This window comes from Danio aesculapii, chromosome 10, assembly GCF_903798145.1.
Source record: "Danio aesculapii chromosome 10, fDanAes4.1, whole genome shotgun sequence".
NCBI lineage: Eukaryota > Metazoa > Chordata > Actinopteri > Cypriniformes > Danionidae > Danio > Danio aesculapii.
In genome coordinates this window covers 25,821,781-25,845,766 of record NC_079444.1, presented here as the reverse complement: position 1 = coordinate 25,845,766, position 23,986 = coordinate 25,821,781, and the positions used below count along the sequence as shown (strand labels likewise).

The 23,986-nt window shown below is 35.2% G+C and overlaps 1 protein-coding gene across 2 annotated transcripts; it reads left to right on the top strand.

Annotated features, from left to right (window-relative positions):
- Positions 1-542: 542 nt before the first annotated feature.
- trpc4a (transient receptor potential cation channel, subfamily C, member 4a) lies at positions 543-23,461 on the top strand. 2 transcript variants are annotated; one of them, XM_056467006.1, is made up of 11 exons: positions 543-918; positions 6,223-6,632; positions 11,637-12,155; positions 15,434-15,806; positions 15,894-16,033; positions 17,344-17,669; positions 17,761-17,956; positions 19,839-20,033; positions 20,311-20,352; positions 20,559-20,648; positions 21,916-23,461. In XM_056467006.1, the coding sequence occupies exons 2-11, from the start codon at positions 6,255-6,257 to the stop codon at positions 22,462-22,464; spliced, it is 2,808 nt and encodes a 935-aa protein (XP_056322981.1). In that variant the 5' UTR covers positions 543-918; positions 6,223-6,254; the 3' UTR covers positions 22,465-23,461. The 2 variants fall into 2 exon arrangements, with proteins under 2 accessions (XP_056322981.1, XP_056322982.1); XM_056467007.1 differs by having other exon boundaries at positions 543-923.
- The last annotated feature ends 525 nt before the right edge of the window (positions 23,462-23,986 follow it).

Genomic DNA, 23,986 nt, shown 5'->3' with positions numbered 1-23,986 from the left:
ATATACATATACATATATATACATATACATATATATACATATACATATATATACATATATATACATATATATATATATATATATATATATATATATATATATATATATATATATATATATATATATATATATATATATATACACACACACACACACATACATACATACATACATACATACATACACACACACATATATATATATACATATATACATACATACATATATACATACATACATACATACATACATACATACATACATCATTTTTTACTACTACTACTACTACTACTATCTATTATGTGTACTGTTTTTTATGAATATATGTATGTTTCTTTTTTATGTGAACTCTATAAATGCTTTGGCAATACATTTGTAACATTTGTCATGCCATTAAAACAACAATTGAATTGAATTGAATTTGACAGAGAGAGAGAGAGAGAGAGAGAGAGAGAGAGAGAGAGAGAGAGAGAGAGAGAGAGAGAGAGAGAGAGAGAGACTGCAGACAGGACATCTGGTAGCCTTTGCGCTCCAAGTCTCTTCAATGATCAAAATAACTCTTAACGAAAGCTGAGAAAGCGTCACATCAAAGTGTGATGACACCTGCATGGGCAAGAGAATATGATAAACGACTACAGATCTCAGGCGCGCACTTTATGGAGGCAACTAACATGTTTGGCTTTGGGAAACTCTGCAGATTAGCTCCATCTTGAATGCGAAATGAGAGGATCATTGGGCTTCGCCGCGCGTCCAAATGGATATTATTTTCCTGCTTTCTATTTCCATCGTTGCGCATTTTCGCGCTTTTTTCTCTGTGGAGGCGGTTGGAGTGTAACGGGTTTTCTTCGCGCTGGGCACCTGTTGTACGTTAGTTAGACGGAATCAGTCACGAGTCAGTGCAACATCCAAAACCAACAGGTGAGGTGAGATGCCGTTATTTTATAGAAGGGGTTTTCAGCCAAAAATACAAATGCTGTTGTTTGCTCACCCTCGTGTTGTTCTAAAGCTGACTTTCTTTCGTTATAAGGGAATCGACTGACAGCTTCAGTCACCGTTTACTTTATTGCTTATCTTGTCTACACAGAAAGTGACTAGAGACTGTCATTACATTTCTATCTGTATAACACCGAAAAAAGTCATTCATGCAGGTTTATAGTATCACGGGGGAAGGAAACAACACAATTGGCATTTTGAATCAACTAAAGTGACAATATTACAGTTATAATCTCACTCTCTGATTGAGGTTACTGATGTGGCATTTTAAAACATTAATACTCGAATTATTGTCTGTTTAACATGAACTGCACCGCCATCTGAATTGTAGCTTGATTTTTCACAATAACGCAAGCTGCCTACAGTACCTGCATCATGCACGGGCATCATATTGTGCGCATACGGTATTATTTTGGTCATTTTACTAACTCGCACAGCGGCAGAAAGCATCTATGGCCAGAAATGGTGCTGATGTAGGCAGCTTGCTGTATTTTGAGACACAGCCTCCGGCAGTGATGAGTAGGGACTGGAGAGCGCACTGCGCACTGATCCGTCTGTGTTCATCAAGCAGAAGTGGCACATTCCCAAAATGCCGCTCATGAATACAGTAAAAACCTGTTCAGCAGGTAAAAAGTTTCATTAATCAACAAAATAATATCATAATTCAGATATAAGAAGTAGCAGTCCAAAAATTGGGAAGAATTTTTCACTTTTTTTCGTTGAATTAGTTGTAAGTTCATCCAAGGTCTTCTTGAAGTTTAAAATGAACCCAGAACTGCATTTTTTGGGGCTTATTTAAATCAAATATGTAGCTTTCACAAATGAAATGGTATAAGGGGAATCATGAGTGGCCTATGGGTCAGTTATTGAATAGACAATGGATTTTCCCCATTGCCAACTCTTAGTGCATACAAAACAGCACAGCAAAACACTTATCACTTAACTTACTAAACACTCACCAACTATTACAGACCTACAGTTAATAATATGATTTCATATCAAGTGCTACTTAAGCAAGGACGTATTGATGCTCATTTTAGATTGTTTATGCCTAAACATGTTTCATACAAATAAGTTCATGGATTGTAGATATTTTAATTGTGATCGGAAAATGTGTTTCAGGATTATTTGTATTAACCCTTTAGCGTACACTCTAATAAAAAAAAATGTTTATTTGGTTAACTTTTGTTCAAGACAACACTAAACAAATTTTGAGTTTCATAAACTATATGGACAAAAGATCAACCAAGCAGTTACAATGCCCAAAGTGTTAATAGCAGTTTTTAGGTACAGTCTAATATACAGATTGATTAAAAATGGAGAAGAGTAGCAAACGTTTAAGCTTTACACAATTAATTTGACAGAGCAATTGTACCACAAGAATGTCTTTGAAAAATGTACAAATATGAGAAACAAGGAGCAAGGACCATGATGCTTCATCAGAAGACCAAGGAAAACAACAACCATAAAATATTATTGTTTACAGGTTATAGCTGTTTATATATCAATATTTAGCTCATATCTAGCTGACATATATAAAAATAACAGACTCGAATGACCCTTGTTGTTCCTTCATTAATCTTAATGACAGCGTACAAGAGAGCAATATTAAATTTATTGACGTGGTAAAAGAAAGTATTTGTGTATGGCTGCTGTCATCATAAACCAGGTCTCAGGACTGACTTGGGGTGTGTAACATGTCATATCATATGACTGATAAACACTTCACCCAAAAGCTCTTATAGTAATTTGAACACAGTTCATGAAAATGTTCTGTAGATATATTCCAGAATACACAGAGATCTCTGGGATGCAGTCACAAGTTTATTTAACATCATTTAGACCAATACAAAATTGTGAGGTCCTAAAAAAATAACTGTTATTCTCAAACTAAATATTTTAGCAACAACAAGCAACTGATACACATGGTCTATGGAGTGCTTCAGTCTTGAGTTATTTTTGTAGGCCAACCTGGAAGTTAGTATCATCCTGGTTTCCTTCAGAAAACAATCTGAGTGACTCCTTTGTCACCACCATTAGGCTTCAAGTAACTTTCAGTTTTTTAAGAAAATAAAAACTCTGATAGTCTGTATCAGAATCATTTTAAGAGGACAATTTTAAATAGGGTGAGTCTGTAATTATGTTTTTAAAAGTTCTTCACACAGAAACACTCACTCTCCTTCAGCTGTATTCAGCTTGCCACAGTGGAATGAACTGCCAGTTACTCTGGCACTTGTTGTACCAGCGGATGGCCTTACAGCCACAACCCAGCACTGAGAATATAACCCTCAGTGTCAGGAAACACCCACACACCCATTCATATACTATGGCCAAGTTTAGTTTATCCTGTTCAGCTATACAACATGTCTTTGGACTCTGTGGGAAATGGAGCATCTGGAGGAGACTCATGTAGACAGGGAGAACATGCAAATTCCACACAAAAAGGCCTCCAGGTCCAGCTGAGAGTCGAACCAGCAACCTTCTTGGTTGACTCTGTGAGGTAACCATGGTATCCATTTAGAAAGATGTAGCTGACTTTTTTCTTCAGTAGAAATGAAATAAAGACCTTTAGCTAAAAATGTGGTCCTTGGTGATATATAAAATGCAAGTCAATGGCAACCGGTACTTTATGAGTTAAAACAGCAACAAAAACATGTAGGTAACTCACAATTTTTACCTGACTGTGTACCCTTAATGTCATACTGAAGAAGAAAGTCACCTACATTTTGATTGGCCTGACACTGAGTAAATTAACAGAAAATTTATCTAATGTCCCAAACACAGCACTGTTACTCAGTGGTTAGCACTGTGGCCTCACAGCAAGAAGGTCGCTGGTTCGAGTCCCAGCTGGGTCAGTTGGCATTTCTGTGTTTCATGTTCTCTCTGTGTTGGTGTGGGTTTCCTCCAGGTGCTAAGGTTTCCCCCACAGTCCAAAGACATGCTCTATGGGTGAATTGAATAAACTAAATTGGCCGTAATGTGTGCATGTTAGAGTACATGGGTGTTTCCCAGTATTGGGTTGCAGCTGGAAGGGCATCCGCTGTGTAAAACATATGCTGGATAAGTTGGCGGTTCATTTCGCTGTGGTGATCCCTGATTAATAAAGGGACTAAGCTGGAGGAGAATGAATGTATGAATAAAAAATGAAATTAAGATTTTTAGCATTTTTATTTTTAAAATGCGGATTTTAGTAATAAATAAAATGAAGGTCAATGGTTACCCGCACTTTAAGAGGCAAAAAACCCCTACAATAACATATAAGTAACTCAAAATTATTACCTGAATTATTATTATTATGGATCAGTTCATGGATCTCTCCGTTAATGAGCTGATGATCTGAATCAGGTGTTTTAAGTAAGAAAGGACAGAGGACTGAAATTAAGAACTACTGCTCTCGTCAAGTGGGCATTACAGAACATAAGTAAATAATGTTATAGAATACAATGTACAATGTTGGGCGGCGCAGTGGTAACACTGTCACTTCACAGCAAGAAGGTTACTGGTTCAAGCCTCGGCTGGGTCAGTTGGCATTTTTCTGTGGAGTTTGCAAGTTCTCCCAGTGTTCGCATGGGTTTCCTCCGAGTGCTCCAGTTTCCCTCACAAGTCCAAAGACGTGCTGTAGTTGAATTGGGAAAGCTAAACTGTCCAAAGTGTATGTGTGTGAATGAGAGTGTATGAGTGCTTCCCAGTGATGGGTTGCAGCTGGAAGGGTATCCGCTGCGTAGAACATTTGCTGAATAAGTTGGTGGTTCATTCCGCTGTGGTGACCCCTGATTAATCAAGGGACTAAGCCGAAAAGTAAATGAATGAATGAATATATTGTGTTGACTTGTGTTAAAAACTCACACTATAATCTTTTTTTTTATTGAAAACCCATTACAAAAATCCCTTAAATAGTAGCTCAAAATCAGATTTTCCATCACATTTGTTCAATTGATGGCTAACAAAATGACATTTTTACAGAGCTCATTTGTGTGGTAAAGAAAAGCAAAACCAATCCCAGTATTTCTAATAAGATGCTTTATAAACAGCCGCAGAGATTTTATTGATAACACTGAGTGCATTCACATGGACACCAGTAATCTAAATATTTGCCTCAATCGGAATAAGAAAATAATATTATTAAGGTGTTTACACGAGTTGCTTTTTGAATGTTCCTTTCATGATTCACATGTTTTATTCACATGTTTTACATGTTATAGCACATAATTCGATTAACATCATTGTGTCACAGCACTATCCACTATTTCTTTTGGAGTTTCATGTAACTTCGGGTGTCTCATTTTTAATTTGGCACTTTCACTTTCATTCAATGAACATTTTATGCATGCCCCTTTGACAAACGAGATATTGGATGCGAGTATAAACTGCTGGATTAGCGTAGTTTTAATTGAATTTGATACCGCACACCGTATGAGAAAAAATCTCCACATTTGGTGACACGGGTGTCTGTGGTCCTTCACTGATGCAGTAGGTGCAGAGAATAGTGTCAAACACTCATGTGTGTATGGACTATCCTGTCGCAAAATGCGGCGAAAAGTCTTACATGGCAGTAAATAGCTTGAATGCGGTGTTTACATGTCTGTACTGAACTTCAATAATGCGACTAAAATCGGCATGCTCCACAAGTCTTAATCCGATTTCGGTTTAGTTCAAATATGACGTTAATTAGATTAAATTAGTCAGTACCACTTTATTTGGATGATCCCTTTGAGTATTAGTAGACTGTCTGCTTAATATCGGTTGATACTGCTGTTGGCATGTATTAGCAATATAACTTAAATTTAACAAACGGACCATCAAAATGAAGTGTAACCAATTATTCAAAAATCGCTGTTTACATGGTAGACTCTTAATCAGAGTATTGTCTTAATCTTATTAAAAATTTTGGATTATTAGTGTCCATGTAAATGTACTCAGTGTGGCGTTAAAGGTACTGAGAAGCTAACAAAACCCTGGTCATTGCATATATTTATGCCATAATCTATACCACATGCTCTCTTGACTCCATTAACATGTGCCATTAGAAGAATCTGAGGTTTTCACTGTAGCCTTCAACAAAACACAATCTAATAAAACAGAAAACCAAGCAAATGAGGTCTGAGTGTCATACTAATGGGATGTTGGGTGTGGAGATTTTTACGGTTTCCAATGCTTAAAGCCATTTCCTCCATAATGCACGAATCCTGCCCTCATTTACCAGCATCTCTGTATCCATCTCTTTCCAAGCCCCAGTCGTCTCACATGAAGGCATAGCAGCAATGTCACAGCAATACTTTCGCAGAACGGAAAACTTCTTGTACAGGGACCGGATCCCGCTGCGGATAGTTCGATCCGAGTCTGAGCTGTCACCGCTGGAAAAGGCCTACCTGTGGGCTGTGGAGAAAGGCGACTATGGCAGCGTCAAACAGGCACTCATAGAAGCAGAGATCTACTTCAAAATCAACATCAACTGCATCGATCCTCTGGGGCGGACGGCTCTGTTGATTGCCATCGAGAACGAGAATCTGGAAATCATCGAGTTGCTGCTCAGCTTTAACGTGTATGTGGGGGATGCGCTTTTACACGCCATTCGAAAGGAAGTGGTGGGGGCCGTGGAGCTGCTTTTGAACCATAAGAAGCCCAGCGGGGGCATGCAGGTAAGACAGCAATCACTGACAAATGTACTTCAGAATGTGAACCGAAACCATTTGATGTCTCACCTGCTGTAGCATCTCTTGGGTCCTTCCTTTCAATTCAAACTTACACATGCAGGAATCCCCAGTTGCCTTGGTAATCTTTTCTTTTGTGGAGAGACTGTAAATGTGCAGATTATGTCCAAACTGTGTCGCAGACAATGTCGCAGTGGTACCTGGCGCTCTAATCTTTTACCCTGTAGACCGGGCTGCTTAATTAAAAGTTTTGAAAGTTGAATTCTTCTTAATAGCGCTTTGAGCTGCTTTTGCATAAAGATGAAAATGGCTTGCATTGTATGCTTCTCACCATCTTGCGGTTGAGGATTAAGTAATTTTCCACTTAGTTTGAAGCGCTATGACCTCTGCTGCAGATAAAGTGCTAAAGACTTTAGCGCCACACAGTGTAGCGAATCGATCATCATGCTGCTGTGTCTTGTAGAAAAATAAGAGGAATTTGTCATATATGCTTGTTGAGTAAAATTGGATATTTAGATTGTGGGATAACAGAATAATTGAATCATGCACTGAGCATGCACTTCTTGATTTTGGAAACAATTAAAATATAGTAGAAGCCTTTTAACATTGTCAATATAGTAACAATATTATCATTACTATTTTGATCCATATAAACGATCCATAAAATTCTTAATACTTATATTATAGATTATATTAATACGTTCTCATACTTGTGTATATATAAGCTGATTTTTAATTTGTCATAAAATTTCAAATGATTAGTTTTTTACTTTATTAATAATAAACATTACAGATCCCAAATATCTAAACAGCTGTATCTTACTGTATCTTACAGTTAAAATCAGAATTATTAAACCCCCTTTGATTTTTTTTTTCTTTTTTAAATATTTCCTAAATGATGCTTATAACCAAGGAAATTTTCACAGTATGTCTGATCATGTTTTTTTCTTCTGGAGAAAGTCTTATTTGTTTATTTCTGCTAAAATAAAAGCAGTTTAAAATTTTTTTAAAAACCATTTTAAGGGCAAAATTATTAGCCCCTTTAAGCTCTATTTTTAATTCGATAGTCTACAGAACAAACCATCGTTATACAATAACTTGCCTAATTACCCTATCCTGCCTAGTTAACCTAATTAACCTAGTTAAGCATCTAAATGGCACTTTAAGCTGTATAGAAGTGTCTTGAAAAATATCTAGTAAAACATTATTTACTGTCATCATGGCAAAGATAAAATAAATAATAAATTATTACAGATGAGTTATTAAAACTATTATGTTTAGAAATGTGTTGAAAAAATCTTCTCTCTTTTAAACAGAAATTGGGGAAAAAAATAAGCAGGGGAGGGGTGGGGGGGGGCTAATAATTCAGGGGGGTTAATAGTTCTGATTTCAATTGTACATATTATAGATTATATTAATACGGCCTTCTACTATATATATATATATATATATATATATATATATATATATATATATATATATATATATATATATATATATATATATATATATATATATATATATATATATATATATATATATATATATTAGGGCTGCTTGATTATGGGAAAAATCATAGTCACGATTATTTTGGCCATAATTGTCATGATTATTTAACAATTTAATTTAATTTAACAATTATCAGTTGAAGTCAGAATTATTAGCGCTCCTGTGAATTTTTTATTCTATATATAATTATTTACCAAATGATGAATATTTTTTCTTCTGGAGAAAGGCTTATTTGTTTTATAAAATAAAATAAAATAAAATAAAAGCAGATTTAAATATTTTGAAACCTATTTATTAGCTCAATATTATTAGCCCCCTTAAGCAATATATATTTTGATTGTTTAATCAAAATAAAATATATTGTGTTCAAAGGGGAAAAAACATTTAAAGACATTTAAAAAGAATATATTTTAGAGCAGTAATCACAATACCATAAAACCGTGATACTTTTATCCAATATTTAGATTAGATTAGATTAGATTCAGCTTTATTGTCATTACACATGTACAAGTACAAGGCAACGGAATGCATTATCATACCGTCAGAATCATATACCGGGCCAAGCCTATTAACAACATAAACATTTTTAGAGAAACATTCATTTAAAGTCAGTTTTATATGGAGGAGGACCCATAACAGAGAAATGAATGAGAGAAATGACAACAATCAATATAGTGGCAAGAGGAATGAAAGATTTGGCTTCCAGTTAAAAAGCCAGTTATAACTTCACACAAGTAGGTTTTTATCTATACATGTGTATCTCTTGCTTGCATACAAAACTGCAGCCTGGGGTGGAGTTTAGATGGCCACTGATTGATTTGACTTGCCATTCATTTATTATAGTGGCAGACATCTTGCAGCCTCCTTTGTTTAAGTGCGGAGGTCACAATAATAGCTTGTGGCACAGCAAAAAAACAAACAAAAATATATATTATTATCAGTTTTGTTACTTTATGTAAAATCATTAAAAGATACATTTGTGAAATTAAGTCATTCAAGTCTTGTTTTGAAAGAAATTTTTGAGGCAAATATATTTGAACATCTTTTAAATAAGACACATCTGGGAAATTAAGTCTATTAAAATTATACTGTATTTGCAAACAGGATAAGAAAAGCATACTTGTTTTGCCTGTGAATATGTTTTAAAGTAGTTTTTGCTAATTTCAACAACAAAATGTGCTGTCTTCATTTACTCACTCACATGTACTTCCAAATCCATAATACCTTTGTTAATCTTCAGAACACAAATAATAAAATCTGAGAGATTTCTGTCTGTCTGCTGAAGGTCTATTCACTTTGAAACATTCATAAATCTTATATCATAAATCTGTTTAATACAATTCTTCTGAAGAGACATGATCATATTATATGATTTGCTTTTATTCTAATAAAAAAACTGACCAGTGACCAACACAAGCAAGCTTGATTAATATGAATACCACTGAGGTTCATATTTGCATGTCACATGACACATTCAAGCTTTCACAAGAACCAATGAGGTTTGTTCTTGCACATCAAAAGTTTCTATTTATGTCTGACAGTGTTTACATTTATGTGGATAAAAGCCAAACTGTTCATCACACGTACTGTTCATTTCTCTTCAGAAGATTTGGACAACTTTACTAATGTTTTGAAGTGTCAGTTTTAAGTGAATATAGAGAGACAGAAATGTTAGATTTCAATAAAAATGTATTTGTGTTTCAAAGATGCATAAAACTTTTTTTATAAGTGTTACTGTTTTGTTATGAGTTTATAATAATAATAACAATAATAATAATTCCTTACATTTTATATAGCGCTTGTCTGGACACTCAAAGTGCTTTACACAATGGGGGAAATTTCCTCATCCACCACTAGTATTTAACGACCCTCCACCATATTTAACGACCAAAGAGAGTCAGGACTTTGGTTTAACGTCTCATCTAAAAGATGACACTTACTGAGCAGTGACGCTCTGTTCACACCAGACGCGGAACGCGCGGATAACACTAACACCACTTCTGGCAGCAACCAAGCTTTCCCATGTGGTCTCCCATCCAGATACTGACCGGGCACAGCCCTGTTTAGCTTCAGTTGGCGACCCTGTGAGAGTTGCAGAGAGCTAGCTACCAGCAAATATATATTTAATAATAATAAGAAAAAAAAGATTTGAAGCATCATGATGGTCAGTAAATGATAACAAGCCCAAATTGTTATTTTCACTTTTCAATTATAAGAATGTTTAGATATGTATTGACTTGTTCCACATTACTGGGAACATCCAAAAAAATATCATATCCATTTATGCAGATGTGGAAAACAAACCATTAAAATGGATTTTATGTTGATTTTTTGCAATTATTTTTATTTCTTTTTGCTTGCTTTAATGTTAAAATGTTGTTGTGTGACATTTTGCACTTCTAATAAGTTTAAAAATCATGATATTAAGTTTTATATACATCCAAATAAACATACAAAACCCGGTATGATAACTACTCGTTCCATCTTGCATTACAAAGCACAGCATTTCACCCTTTCGTCCCCCATTCTGCATTTTGTGAAATGCCCTTTTGGTTTAATTGTTGTGTTAAGAAACGGCTGAAAAATGCATCCCTGCCTCATCCACCAATAGACAGGTAGGGTCAGGATTAGGTGTTAGGGCTAAGGCTGTTATTAAAAAGACTTATTAGACTTATATGAAAGGTATTATTATATTGTATTTAAAAAGACTTATAAAAGACTGTATAAAAGGTATTATTATATTATATTACAAAAGACTTATTAGACTTATATAAAAGGTATTAATATATTATATTAAAAAAGACTATTTAAACTTATATAAAATGTATTATTATATTATATTACAAAAGACTATTTAAACTTATATAAAAGGTATTATTATATTATATTAAAAAAGACTATTTAAACTTATATAAAAGGTATTATTATATTATATTACAAAAGACTATTTAAACTTATATAAAAGGTATTATTATGTTATATTAAAAAAGACTTATTAAACTTATATAAAAGGTATTATTATATTATATTAAAAAAGACTTATTAAACTTATATAAAAGGTATTATTATATTATATTACAAAAGACTTATTAAACTTATATAAAAGGTATTATTATATTATATTAAAAAAGACTTATTAAACTTATATAAAAGGTATTATTATATTATATTACAAAAGACTTATTAGACTTATATAAAAGGTATTATTATATTATATTACAAAAGACTTATTAGACTTAGGATGAGGATGCTTTATAATTTTAATAGTAACTATTATTTTAATAGTTTTATTATTCATATTGTTTTTGGTACAACTCCTGGTTAACTTTATTTCCAGTCAAGGGGGAACTATTAATTCTCCCCACGCTGACTCCACCCCCATGCCACACCCCCAGCTATGATGTGACACCAAAAAAAGACTATAGTTGTAAACAATTCGGAGTGGGCATTATTTTTACCAGCACTTATCTGTACTTTTTCTAGGTACCTCCTATCCTGTTGGACAAGCAGTTTTCTGATTTTACCCCTGACATCACACCCATAATCTTGGCCGCACACACTAACAACTATGAGATCATCAAGATGCTGGTACAGAAGGGTGTCTCCATGCCACAGCCCCACCAGGTACGCTGTAACTGCATGGAGTGCGTGTCCAGCTCAGACGTGGACAGCCTGAGACACTCCCGATCCCGTCTCAACATCTACCGGGCCCTAGCTAGTCCATCACTTGTCGCCCTCTCCAGCGAGGACCCCTTCCTGACGGCCTTCCAGCTCAGTTGGGAACTCCAGGAGCTCAGCAAAGTAGAAAACGAATTCAAGTCCGAGTACGAAGAGCTTTCCCAGCAATGTAAACAGTTCGCCAAAGACCTGCTCGACCAAACACGCAGCTCCAGAGAGCTCGAGCTGATTCTGAATTACAAAGATGATATAAATCTTCTGGAGGATGAAGGAATTAATGATCTGGCCAGGCTGAAACTGGCCATCAAGTATCATCAGAAAGAGGTGAGTTTTGAGCTCTCTGGAATTCATGACAACAAAAAAACTTTGAAAACAATCCAAAAGTGCTTCTGTATCATTAGCAGTGGCATAAAAGTATCACTTCAGACTGAAACGGCACTCAGGCACACCACAAAGGGTCATTATTGCAAACACAGGTGTTTGGCTGTTTGTTTCAGTTGTCAGGGACTGGGTTTGGATGGCTGCGCTGTTGATTTAGCAATGCAGTGTATTTTGTGCAGTGTGGATAATACATTTCAGGTGGTGTTGTGTTTTAAATCTATTTAGTGGAAGTCGACTAGAATATTTTGACTTCTAGAAGGCAGTTTGTGTTATTCCTACTGGAGTCGCTGTAGCATTATATGGATCAATGTTGCCCCCTACTGTTGACATGAGCATTGCAATCTATTTCTGTTTGTAAAGTTCAGGGAAATAGCTTTTTTGGTAGTTTAAATTTGTGTTTAGGCATGGGACGATAACTGTTTTCAAGGTAGACCGCAGTTTGGAAAAATGAAAACCGCCAAAATTTTCTGCAATATCGTTCCTACGGTATATGTACTTTTCTTTTTTACTTTCTTTTTCTTTTTTTAGGACAACAGTCTCTCCAGCAGAAAAGCTATCCGAAGATGCAGTTTTAAATTGTGAAGTACTTTGTGTTTTTGAAACTAATGAAGACAGCAGAAGTCAATGATTCATTTGAAGTATTTATCTAAATTTATCTAAAATGTTTTAAATTTTGCTCAAAATAATATATATATATTGAATATATTGTGTTCAAAGCGGGAAAAAGTTTTTGTTTTTTACCCAGACATTTAAAAATAATATATTTTAGGGCAGTAATCACAATACTGTGAAACCGTGATATTTTTATCCAAGGATATCATACTGTCAGAATCATAAACCGGCCTGTTGCCTGTGTTTTGCTTTTATTTGTTGCATTTGCATTTGTCCAGTATATTACTGTATGCATGTGGTTGTTTAAACATGATTGAAAATAGAGAAGTGATACTTATGAGTAGGGGATTCTGTCATTTAATAGAAGCATTGCTGCCATGGAAAAATGACTGGTGGATCACAAACACATATGACAGCACGCTCGGTTGAACACCTTCATTTTTTTGTCTTAAACAAACATAAAATGCAGTTTCGCTGGTCAGTGCATTAACTGTTCCATGTGTTAAGTTAAATGCAAATTAGTAATTCAATTTAACAATATATTACGTTTTGAATGAACATAATTATAAATAATTATAATTTTAAAATGCTGTCCTTTAGAGCTTTTATTCATTAAAGAATACAAAAAATGCACATACAGTGCTCAGTATATATAAGTACACCCCTCACAAATCTTTTAAATTCATATTTTTAATAGGCAGCCATACAATATACTATTAGTGCATATACATTAGATTAGTCAGTACTGGAGCCAAATCTGGAGCTTATCTACAGTAACAAAATAACTTACGGTAACGGTCCAAAAATGAGTACACCCAAATTTATATGTTATAGAAAAATATTACATACAAATTAAAAAAAAAGGAGGAAAAATTCAAGAAGCAAAAATTTTTAAAATATAGTTGATTTTTTTAGATTGTAATTTATTTTTTTTACAATATTTTGCTTGAATTTAATTATATTATCTTTCAAATTCTAAATATGTTTGATGACTAAAATATTATTTGAATAAATATATCTGTTTAATAAATGTTTTGTTTAAATGCACCAAAATACATTGCCTATATTCACTGAGAAATAGATAAAAATATTATAATATAAATATATTTTCAAAATGGGCAGTACTCAATTATGCTAAGCAGTGAGTGCTGTAAGTGTTTTCAACAATGATAATGTTTCATATTTAGCAAATCAGCTTGTTTAATGATTTCTGAAAGATCGTGTGGCATTGTAAACTGAAGGTATGCTGAAAATAAATTTTGCCATTAATAGATTAATTACATTTTAAAACTATTAATATTAAATTAATATTTTAATTGTAAATATTTACTAATATTGCTGTGCTGCAATATTAATATTACTATTTATACTGTACCTACTTAAACTATTATATACAAATACTGTCTTTATATTTGTTACATTTTTTATTTACAAAAATATGTTTCAATAAAATAATTTTTATAAACAAAACAAACAAACATACATTTAATTTAATTAAGTTTCTAATTATAATATATTAAGCATATATATTTTTACATATTTTCTAACAACATACTCTGGTTTGGTAAAACTGCAAGATTACTCCAGTTGACATCACAAAATGACAATCACATGTATTCATATTTAATTCACACATGACTCAGTGTTTGGCTTGCTGCGGACCATGTGTGGTCCAGATGGTTTGTCAAAAGGTGCAGAAAAGCTCCATACAGGGATTTAAACCAGATATGATGAGAACCAGATAGAGCAGCCCGAGAGAAAAGAACAGTGTGTCACTGTAAGCCTTTTTGTGTTTGCTCTTTTTCAAAAGGCACTTGTTTCTCATTAGGACATGGCTCCGTTATTTGCCTTCTCCCACAGAGAGCGTTTCTTATGCAACTGCAGAAAACGGTGACAGTCTCTGTACATTATAGAAAATGACTTTGCTTTGCTGCACATTCCAGTGGGAAAATGCAAGCAGATAATTCAATTAATGTTCTGGCAAAATCTCTCTGCATTACATGTACTGTACAGTTGAAGTCAGAATACTTAGCCCTCCTGAATTATTAGCCCCCTGTATATTTCTTTCCCCAATTTCTGTTTAATGGAGAGCAGATTTTTTCAACACATTTCTAAACATAATAGCTTTAATAACTAATTTCTAATAACTGATTTATCTTATCTTTGCCATGATGACAGTATTTAGTATTTTTACTAGATATTTTTCAGGATACTTATACAGCTTAAAGTGCAATTTAAAGGCTTAACTGGGTTAATTAAGTTAGGGTAATTAGGCAAGTCACTGTATAACGATGGTTTGTTCTTTAGACAATCCAAAAATTTGCTTCAGGGGGCTAATAATTTTGATCTTAAAATGTTTTTTCAAAAAATTAAAAGCTGCTTTTATTCTAGCCGAAATAAAACAAATAAGACTTTCTCCAGAAGAAAAAATATTATAGGAAATACTGTGAAAAATTCCTTGCTTTGTTAAACATCATTTGGGTAATACTTGTATAAAAAACCTATCACAGGAGGGCTAATAATTCTGACTTCAACTGTGTGTCTTCACATTAACAGTCAATTCATTCAATGTCAATCTAATCTCTTTTGTTATTTTCTTCTGTGGTTAGTTTGTAGCACAGCCAAACTGTCAGCAGCTGCTCGCATCTCGCTGGTATGATGAGTTTCCAGGCTGGAGACGCCGCCATTGGGCCAGCAAGTTCATGACCTGCATCTTCATCGGACTCCTCTTCCCTTTCTTCTCGCTCTTCTATCTGATAGCCCCCAAGAGCCATTATGGCTTGTTCATCCGAAAACCCTTTATCAAGTTTATATGCCACACTGCATCCTATCTGACCTTCCTCTTCCTCCTACTTCTGGCGTCTCAACATGTAAACCGCAACCTCGTCGACCAAGACGAGAACTCTGACTGCAAAAACGAAAACTTAAGGCAGAACCTAGCACCCACTACTGTTGAATGGATGATTCTGCCCTGGGTTTTAGGTAATCTGTGGTGGAAAAAGTCATGTTTGAACTGTTTGGGTTTTGATTAGTTTTCAACTCATTTTCTTGACTCTCTTTGCTCTGCAGGATTTGTATGGGCAGAAATCAAACAAATGTGGGACGGTGGCTTTCAGGATTATATTCACGACTGGTGGAACCTCATGGACTTTGTCATGAATTCTCTATATCTGGCCACCATCTCTTTGAAGATTGTTGCTCTCAGCAAGGTAATGGGTTAAAATTGAATTCACGATTGTTTTGGTCTTTCTCCATATTTTTAACATAAAACATAAAAATGGATTCTATGGTTTACAAACTGAAGGATTTGTTTTTGTATGATCAGAAACTGTATCAGTATTATTGTGAGGAAAGCAAATCATACACTGCTGTTCAAGTGTCTGATTTATTTTTAAGTCTACGTTGTTCACCAAGCGTTCATTACTTGCAATACAACATTTCAAATGCAAGACCTTCGCCCATCTTTGGAATACAAATCAAACTAATCTAAGTGATTTCTTTGGCCTCAAGTTAAAAATTCACTCAGCTCTGATGCTACATAATGAAAAAAAAAGCCATAGTAATAAATAGTTTAATCCAAGTCTTCTGAAGAGACATGTTCACTTCATATGATGAACAGATTTAACTGAGCCTTATATTCACACATTGATCCGCAAACATTAACATGAAAGCTCATATGCGACGCTGGACCAAGTCAGTTTTTGCAATTTGAGATTTATACATCATCTAAACTTTTAATAAATACGTTTTACATTGATATAGACTTTTTAATTTCAAGAGTTCACACTTAGCTCATAATTTAATAAATAGCTTGTTTGGTGTGCTGTCCCAGGAGAGAGCCCAGACCTCAAGGTATCCTCGGGCTCAGGGTTCCTTCTCTTTTGCAGGGCGAGGGGAGATTGAGCTCAGGTCGATCTCAAAACTCCCCTGCTGCTGAACCTAAGGTGAACTTCTCGGGAGCAAGACATTTAGGAAGAGACTTAAGCTTATTTGTCTATAATATAGAGCATATTTGGCTGGTGGTAAGAAACCAGGGAACTCGGGGGAAACCCACGTGGACACGGGGAGAACATGCAAACTCCGCACAGAAATACCAGATGGCCCGGCAAGAACCAGGAGCCCATGGTATTCTTGCTGTAAGGCAACAGTGTTAGTCACTGGTCCGCCGTGCCGCCTATTTTGGATAAAGGTGGAAGAAGGGGGTCTTCAGACGAAGATAGTTGTAGAAAGGAAATTAGTATATATACAGTGACTGGGGATCCTTTGATTGGAGGATCGCGATTAGCTAATGTGGGCACATGCTCCTCTCGAAAGTAGTTTAATATTAAACTTCACAAAGTACAATTTTTGGTTGAGATACAAATATTTGAAAATCTGGAATCCAGTAAAAAAAAAATCGAAATACTGAGAAAATCATCTATAAAGTTGTCTAAATGAAGTGCGTAGCAAGGCACATTACTAACCAAAGATTGAGGTTTGATATATTTACAGAAAATTTACACATTTTTACTTTCTGCAGTATAACAACCAGTGTCGGGACGAATGGGACATGTGGCATCCCGCCTTGGTGGGCGAGGCCTTATTCGCCATTGCTAACATATTTAGCTCTCTACGACTGATTTCACTCTTCACTGCCAACTCTCACCTGGGCCCTCTTCAGATCTCCCTGGGCCGAATGCTGCTGGACATCCTCAAATTCCTCTTCATTTACTGCCTGGTGCTGCTCGCCTTTGCAAACGGACTTAATCAGCTCTATTTCTATTATGAATCTGACGGCAAAATGACAAGCAACAACGTCACATGCAAGGGTATCCGCTGCTCAGAGCAGAACAATGCATTTACAACGTGAGGATCTTTCTCAGATCTACAGATTTAACATTTAATCTGCTTGCTTTGAATTAAAAAGTGATGCTATGTTTTTTATTGTTTTTTACAGTATGTTTGAGACACTTCAATCATTGTTCTGGTCCATATTTGGACTTGTTGCCCTGCATGTGACCAATGTTGATGCCAAACACGACTTTACCGAGTTTGTTGGAGCCACGATGTTCGGGACCTACAGCATAATCTCTTTGGTGGTGCTTCTTAATATGCTTATTGCCATGATGAATAATTCCTACCAACATATTGCTGTAAGCGCTATACATTATGACTTTTTTCCTATCACATATTTTAGTAATCATCCTAAACTGTACACTGTAAAAAAAAATCTGTTAGTTAACAGTTTCTGTATTTTGTGATTCACAAGTGTTTTACATTTATTTACAGTTGTGAATTGCATTATGGGATGTTGATCTCTGCTCTGTTGACTTTTGATGTTGAAAATTCCACTCTAACAAAGTTCAACAGTTTAACAAAGTGACATTTTAGTAGTCTGTATAATAGTATAATGTATAAGAAATATATATAGAGCAGTGTTTCTCAACCACGTTCCTGGAGGACCACCAGCTCTTCACATTTTCCTGGCTGTGCCCGTAATCGCCTACTACTCAGTAGGTACTGCGTTTGAATTTAAACATACTAGTTGGTTGTTACAAAAGTACGTTCTATACACAGGGTGTCCGTGGGGTCTTAAAAAGTATTAAAAGTTGATAAACCAATTATGACAATATTAAGGCCCTTAAAAGGTATTTAAAAGTATTAATCGCGTTTTTACAAGGTCTTAAATTTTGTTCAATCGTTGTCCAAAGTGTTTGACTCCAAAAAACCATAAATATATTTATTTTCCTCCTAATATTATTAACGGTGTGCTTGATCCATGCGCAGGCCAGGGCACGTCCGGCCAAGCTCCTCCGTCCAGGTGATGTCACGTAATTTGCGACAAATGCAGGAAGGTGATGTGACGCTCTCCATGTGTAGCGAAACCATAAAGTGAAACAGATGGCAAAATGTAAGTTTGCGTACTCCTGGTTGGAGAAAGATGAGTTTAAACAGTGGCTGAAGCCTGTCGCTGAAAACAACCGCGTGATTAATTATTTCAAGCTTTGTTTCTTCTGAGCTTATCTGAGTTCTGTTGCATGGTTGTGCTCCATTAATTTAACTACAACTGTTTATTAACAACTGTTTATTAAAGTTAAAGGTTTGATACTGATTAGAACTTGAAATGGTGATGAGGTCTTAAAATATTCTGACAAGGTCTTTTACGAAGTCTTAAAAAGGTACTGAAATTACCTTTAAGGTTCCTGCATATACCCTGATACAGTATGAATGTCAGTAGTATGAATGGAACTCAGATGTGCTACATCTGCCATTTTGTCATCATCACGTGACCAACCCGCATCAGTTGTGTCACTTCACTCTCATTCATGAATTCTCTCGTGGTGCATCATGGGATAGCGTAGCGTCCATCCTATGCGCACTTCAGAATCTGGCCGGAAGTAGTAGGTCGTCCGGGTATTTCTTGCATGCTGTTTTTCGAATTCTATAAATTCTAAATATACTACTCGGCTCGCATACTGTTTTTAACGTACTATATAGTATGGAAGTATGTAATTTCGAACGCAGCCCATGTCTTCTTAACCAAAAACACCTGATTCAGATCATCAGCTCATTAGCAGAGACTGAAAGACCTGTAATGGGTGTGACATCTAAAACATGCAGTGTTGGTGGTCCTCCAGGAACGTGGTTGAGAAACACTGATATAATTTAAAAATTTACTAGCATTTTATTACAAGGTTTTTGTACTGTAATATACAACATAAACCCAGATAATATATCACTTTAAACTATTAAAAATGTTAATAAAAGTCTTTTTTTTTTTTTTACTTTCAAAGTTAAACGTTGTTGGAAGAAAGATTAAGGTCCCATAATGCAATTCAAAAGCATAAATAAACTGGGAAAAATACAAAATAAAAACATGAATCACAAAATACAGAAAGCATAAATTACAAACATTTAAATTTGGATTTATATACCTTTGATTTGCAAAACTGATTGATGTTCAATTATTCTTCAGTATTTTTCAATTTAGAGGTTTGATTGGCACATTTAGCTCTACTCTTGGTCTGTCCACAGGACCATGCTGATATCGAGTGGAAGTTTGCTAGAACTAAGCTTTGGATGAGCTACTTTGAAGAGGGCGGCACTTTACCTCCTCCCTTCAATGTCGTCCCAAGTCCAAAATCTGCGTGGTACCTCATTAGATGGATAAAGACCCACTGCTTCAAAATTAAACAACGAAAAAGAACAGAGACGCTTGGATCACTTGGGGTAAGATGCCACTTTCTTCCTATGTTATATTGTATTCATTCATATTTCATCAAATTTCATATTCATATTTCGACAGAATACGTGTGTAAGCACACACACACACACACATATATATTTCCAGATAAATAGTTTTCTATAAACCTGTATTCAGCAGTCAATATTAAAAATCTAATACGGAATAACCTAAATAATGCCTTTGGTTTTCACTGCTATGTATTAAAGCAATCTGTTTTAAAAAAATCAATACAGCTATTCGCTTTTATTCTGTTTTGTTCAGATAAGAGCTGCTGAAAACGTCCGCACAAACCGCCAGTATCAGGTAATGGTGTCTCTTTCAAAGCAACCGATCATTGAATCTGTCTACAAAGAGCACTTTGCATGGCATCTTTGTATTTCATACTGTAAATAAAGTGTTTCTGAATTTAGAAATTAATATTCTCTTAAATACGCTTTGAGATCTCGAAGTCTTTATGGGCTGCATTTTTTATAGCTTCATAATCAAATTGATCTCAAATCTCATTTTAGGAGGTACTAAGAAACCTGGTTAAACGGTATGTGGCAGCAAGAATCAGAGATGCCAAAAAAGAAGAGGGATTAACAGAAGATAACTTTAAGGTAAATCGTGTATGGTTTATTTGAATGTGGTACACTGTACAGTCAACCCACCATTATCATAATCAACCGATATACAATGGCTTTTTATTTATTATATTTATATTATGTTTTTTGAATTTTTGTTGTTTTAAGTATTTCTACAAGGGTTACATTTTTAAAGTTTAGCTGAAACTTAACTCTCGGTAGCTAAGGCTAATTTTAATTTTCTTCTTTAAATATTAAACATTTTTTCATCTTACATAAATAATTTTAGCTTATTTAAGCTCCATTTCAATTTATAAACCTTTCTTATCATTTTAGTATAACACTGTAACTGTTTTTACATAGATACTTGTCAAGAAAATGCTTAAATAAAACAGATGATTTATATTACATTTTGAATATTTATTCATAAACTGAAATGTATATTTATTAATTTTTTTTAATATATATTTTCTTAATTCATTACATTATAATTTACTAATCATTACAATTTAAATGTTTTAAATAAGATGGGGTGCTTTAAAGGGATTGTTGTGAAAAAATATATTTTGAAGAATGTTAGAAACCGGTTACCATTGGCTTTCATAGTATCCATTCATTCATTTTCTTTCACTTTTCCGAGGCCGGGTGGCTGGAGCCAGACTTTCATAGTTCATTCATTCATTTTTTTTCCAGCTTAGTCCCTTTATTAATCCAGGAGTCGCCACAGCGGAATAAACCGCCAACTTATCCAGCACATGTTTTTATGCAGCAGATACCCTTCCAGCTGCAACCCATCTCTGGGAAACATCCACACACACTCATACACACGGACAATTTAGCCTACCCAATTCACCTGTATCACATGTCTTTGGACTGTGGGAGAAACCGGAGCACCCGGAGGAAACCCACGCCAACACAGGGAGATCATGCAAACTCCACACAGAAACGCCAACTAACCCAGTCGAGGCTCGAATTAGCGACCTTCTTGCTGTGAGGCGACAGCACTACCTACTGCACCACTGCGTCTTTCATAGTAGTAAAAACAAAAATTATTTGGGTTTTATTTTATTATTATTTTCATTTATTTATTATTATTTTCATTTATTTATTATTCTTCTTTTGTATTTATATATATATATTATCATTATATATATATATATATATATAATATTCCATATTTTATGAAAGTCAATGGTTACCAGTTTCCAACATTTTTCAAAATAACTCCTTTAGATTATTTGACTGTGTGGTGTGATATAATTGAACTGTGTTTTGATTGTGCAATGTCTGAATATTGTTAAAGGAACTTAAGCAAGACATCTCCAGTTTCCGATACGAGGTGATGGGAATGATGAAGGGTACTAAAACTGCCATGTCGACCTCAAAAGGAAATACAGCAGACTCAAGCCTTGTGTATCCTGAGAATGCTCTGAAGTGCAATTCTACTTCAACTGGAAGTACCCTGAAGGGCAAAATGAGACTGCAGAGCATCACCAACACCATAATCCAGGTAGGGGGACCCAAAGCCTGGAAACCCACTGGCTGTAGCAACCTAGCGGATGGTTCTGTCCCAAACAAGACCATTAGCCATCAACTGAACTGCAAAGGGCCAAACAACCCAGGGGAGATGTACTCCGTATCAGAGGAAGCCGGCGAATCTGAGAGTGAGGAACAGGGTGATGGAAAACAAGCAGGAAACCTTGATTGCAAGGAAGAAAAGAACCAAAACAAAGAAGCAGAGAAAGATGGAGAGAATGAGGATGTAGAAGAGGATGAGGAATTGACATACATGCGTTATATGTGTGAAGAGGAAATAAATGAAACAAACGAAGATGAAACAAGCAGATTATAACAGTCTTAAAAGTGAAGAGGAGGAAGAAGTTTGTCCTCTTGACCTCAGAGTTCAACTGTGGTGAAGGTAAAGTGCAGGGTGATGATCCAAATATCAAGTTTTGTTGTTTGGTAGTCTCAGGGATGATTGTCTCTTTTAGGAGAATACGGGGTTCAGCGTTATCATTCACAGTGATTTACACTCAGTCAAGTGTGACACTCCTGTAGTTTTTCGCTGCTCTGCTCCTCTTTCATATATGGAGGAGCATTAGCCCACTTTTTGCGATTCTAGACCTTTCATTCTGCCTTATTCCGTTAAATTTACCTGTAGTTCTAGCCCAATCTCACAAGGAAGCAAAACTATTTTATGTATTGCCAGAAAAGTGGCTAATTCGTACAAATTCATACAGTTTCATTCGTATGAAAATGTACCATTTTTTAAAAAGAGGTATGCCCACACTCCCCACCCCTAACTCTCATTGTGGGATGAGCAAATACTGCTAAAAAGTATGAATGAGATTGAACAAATGATTACGAATTAGCAAATAAATCAAAAAGTTACGAATTGCCACGAGATTGCGTTGGTAGGTCCAACATAAAAAAAAGATGTCATTTCCATCATGCAACCTAATGTCTTTAATAAAGGTTACTATGCAATTATTTACAACTTTTTTAACTTTTTAGTCACGTTTTACATTGCCCATGAGGCAACTGTGTGAGGAAAGAAGCAGGTTGAAGGGTGTGTTTTTTTATAAACGTGGATAAAGTCCAAAGTAAACACTACATATCATAAAGTCAACACACTGTAAAATCGTGTTACAGTAATCATGTATGTTTCATCCTCTCAGTTGTATTCATAAGGATTTGGAGAACACGTTATTGTTGCAACAATGGTAAATTCCTTTATGCATCTGAACGTCATATTCCATCTATCCTCGTTGTTCACATGATAGGTTACTGCCTAGTGTTACCAATCTTGCTTAATGCACAAATATAAATAAATATATGCTGTACTATGACTCAGTATTATTGTGATTTTGGTTCTTATCCAGGATTATTTTAGTATTCAGAGAGGACTGAATACATTTTATGCAGTGGAATCTCCCGTTCCACCGCATCCCAAAGGTGCTCTATTGAATTGAGCTATGGTGACTGTGGAGGCCATTTGAATACAATGAACTCATTGTCATGTTCAAGAAATCAGTCTAAGATGATTCGCGCTTTATGACATGGCATGTTATCCTGCTAGAAGTAGCCATCAGAAGATGGAAACACTGTGGTCATAAAGGGATGGGCATGGTCAGCTACAATACTCAGGTAGGCTGTGGCATTGAAACGATGGTCAATTGGTACTAATGGGCCCAAAGTGTGCCAAGAAAATATCCCCCACAACATTATCCCACCACCAGCGTGAACCGTTGATACAAGGCAGGATGAATCCATGCTTTCTTGTTGTTGACGCCAAATTCTGACCCTACCATTCGAATATGGCAGCAGATATCGAGACTCATCAGACCAGGCAACGCTTTTTCAGTCTTCTATTG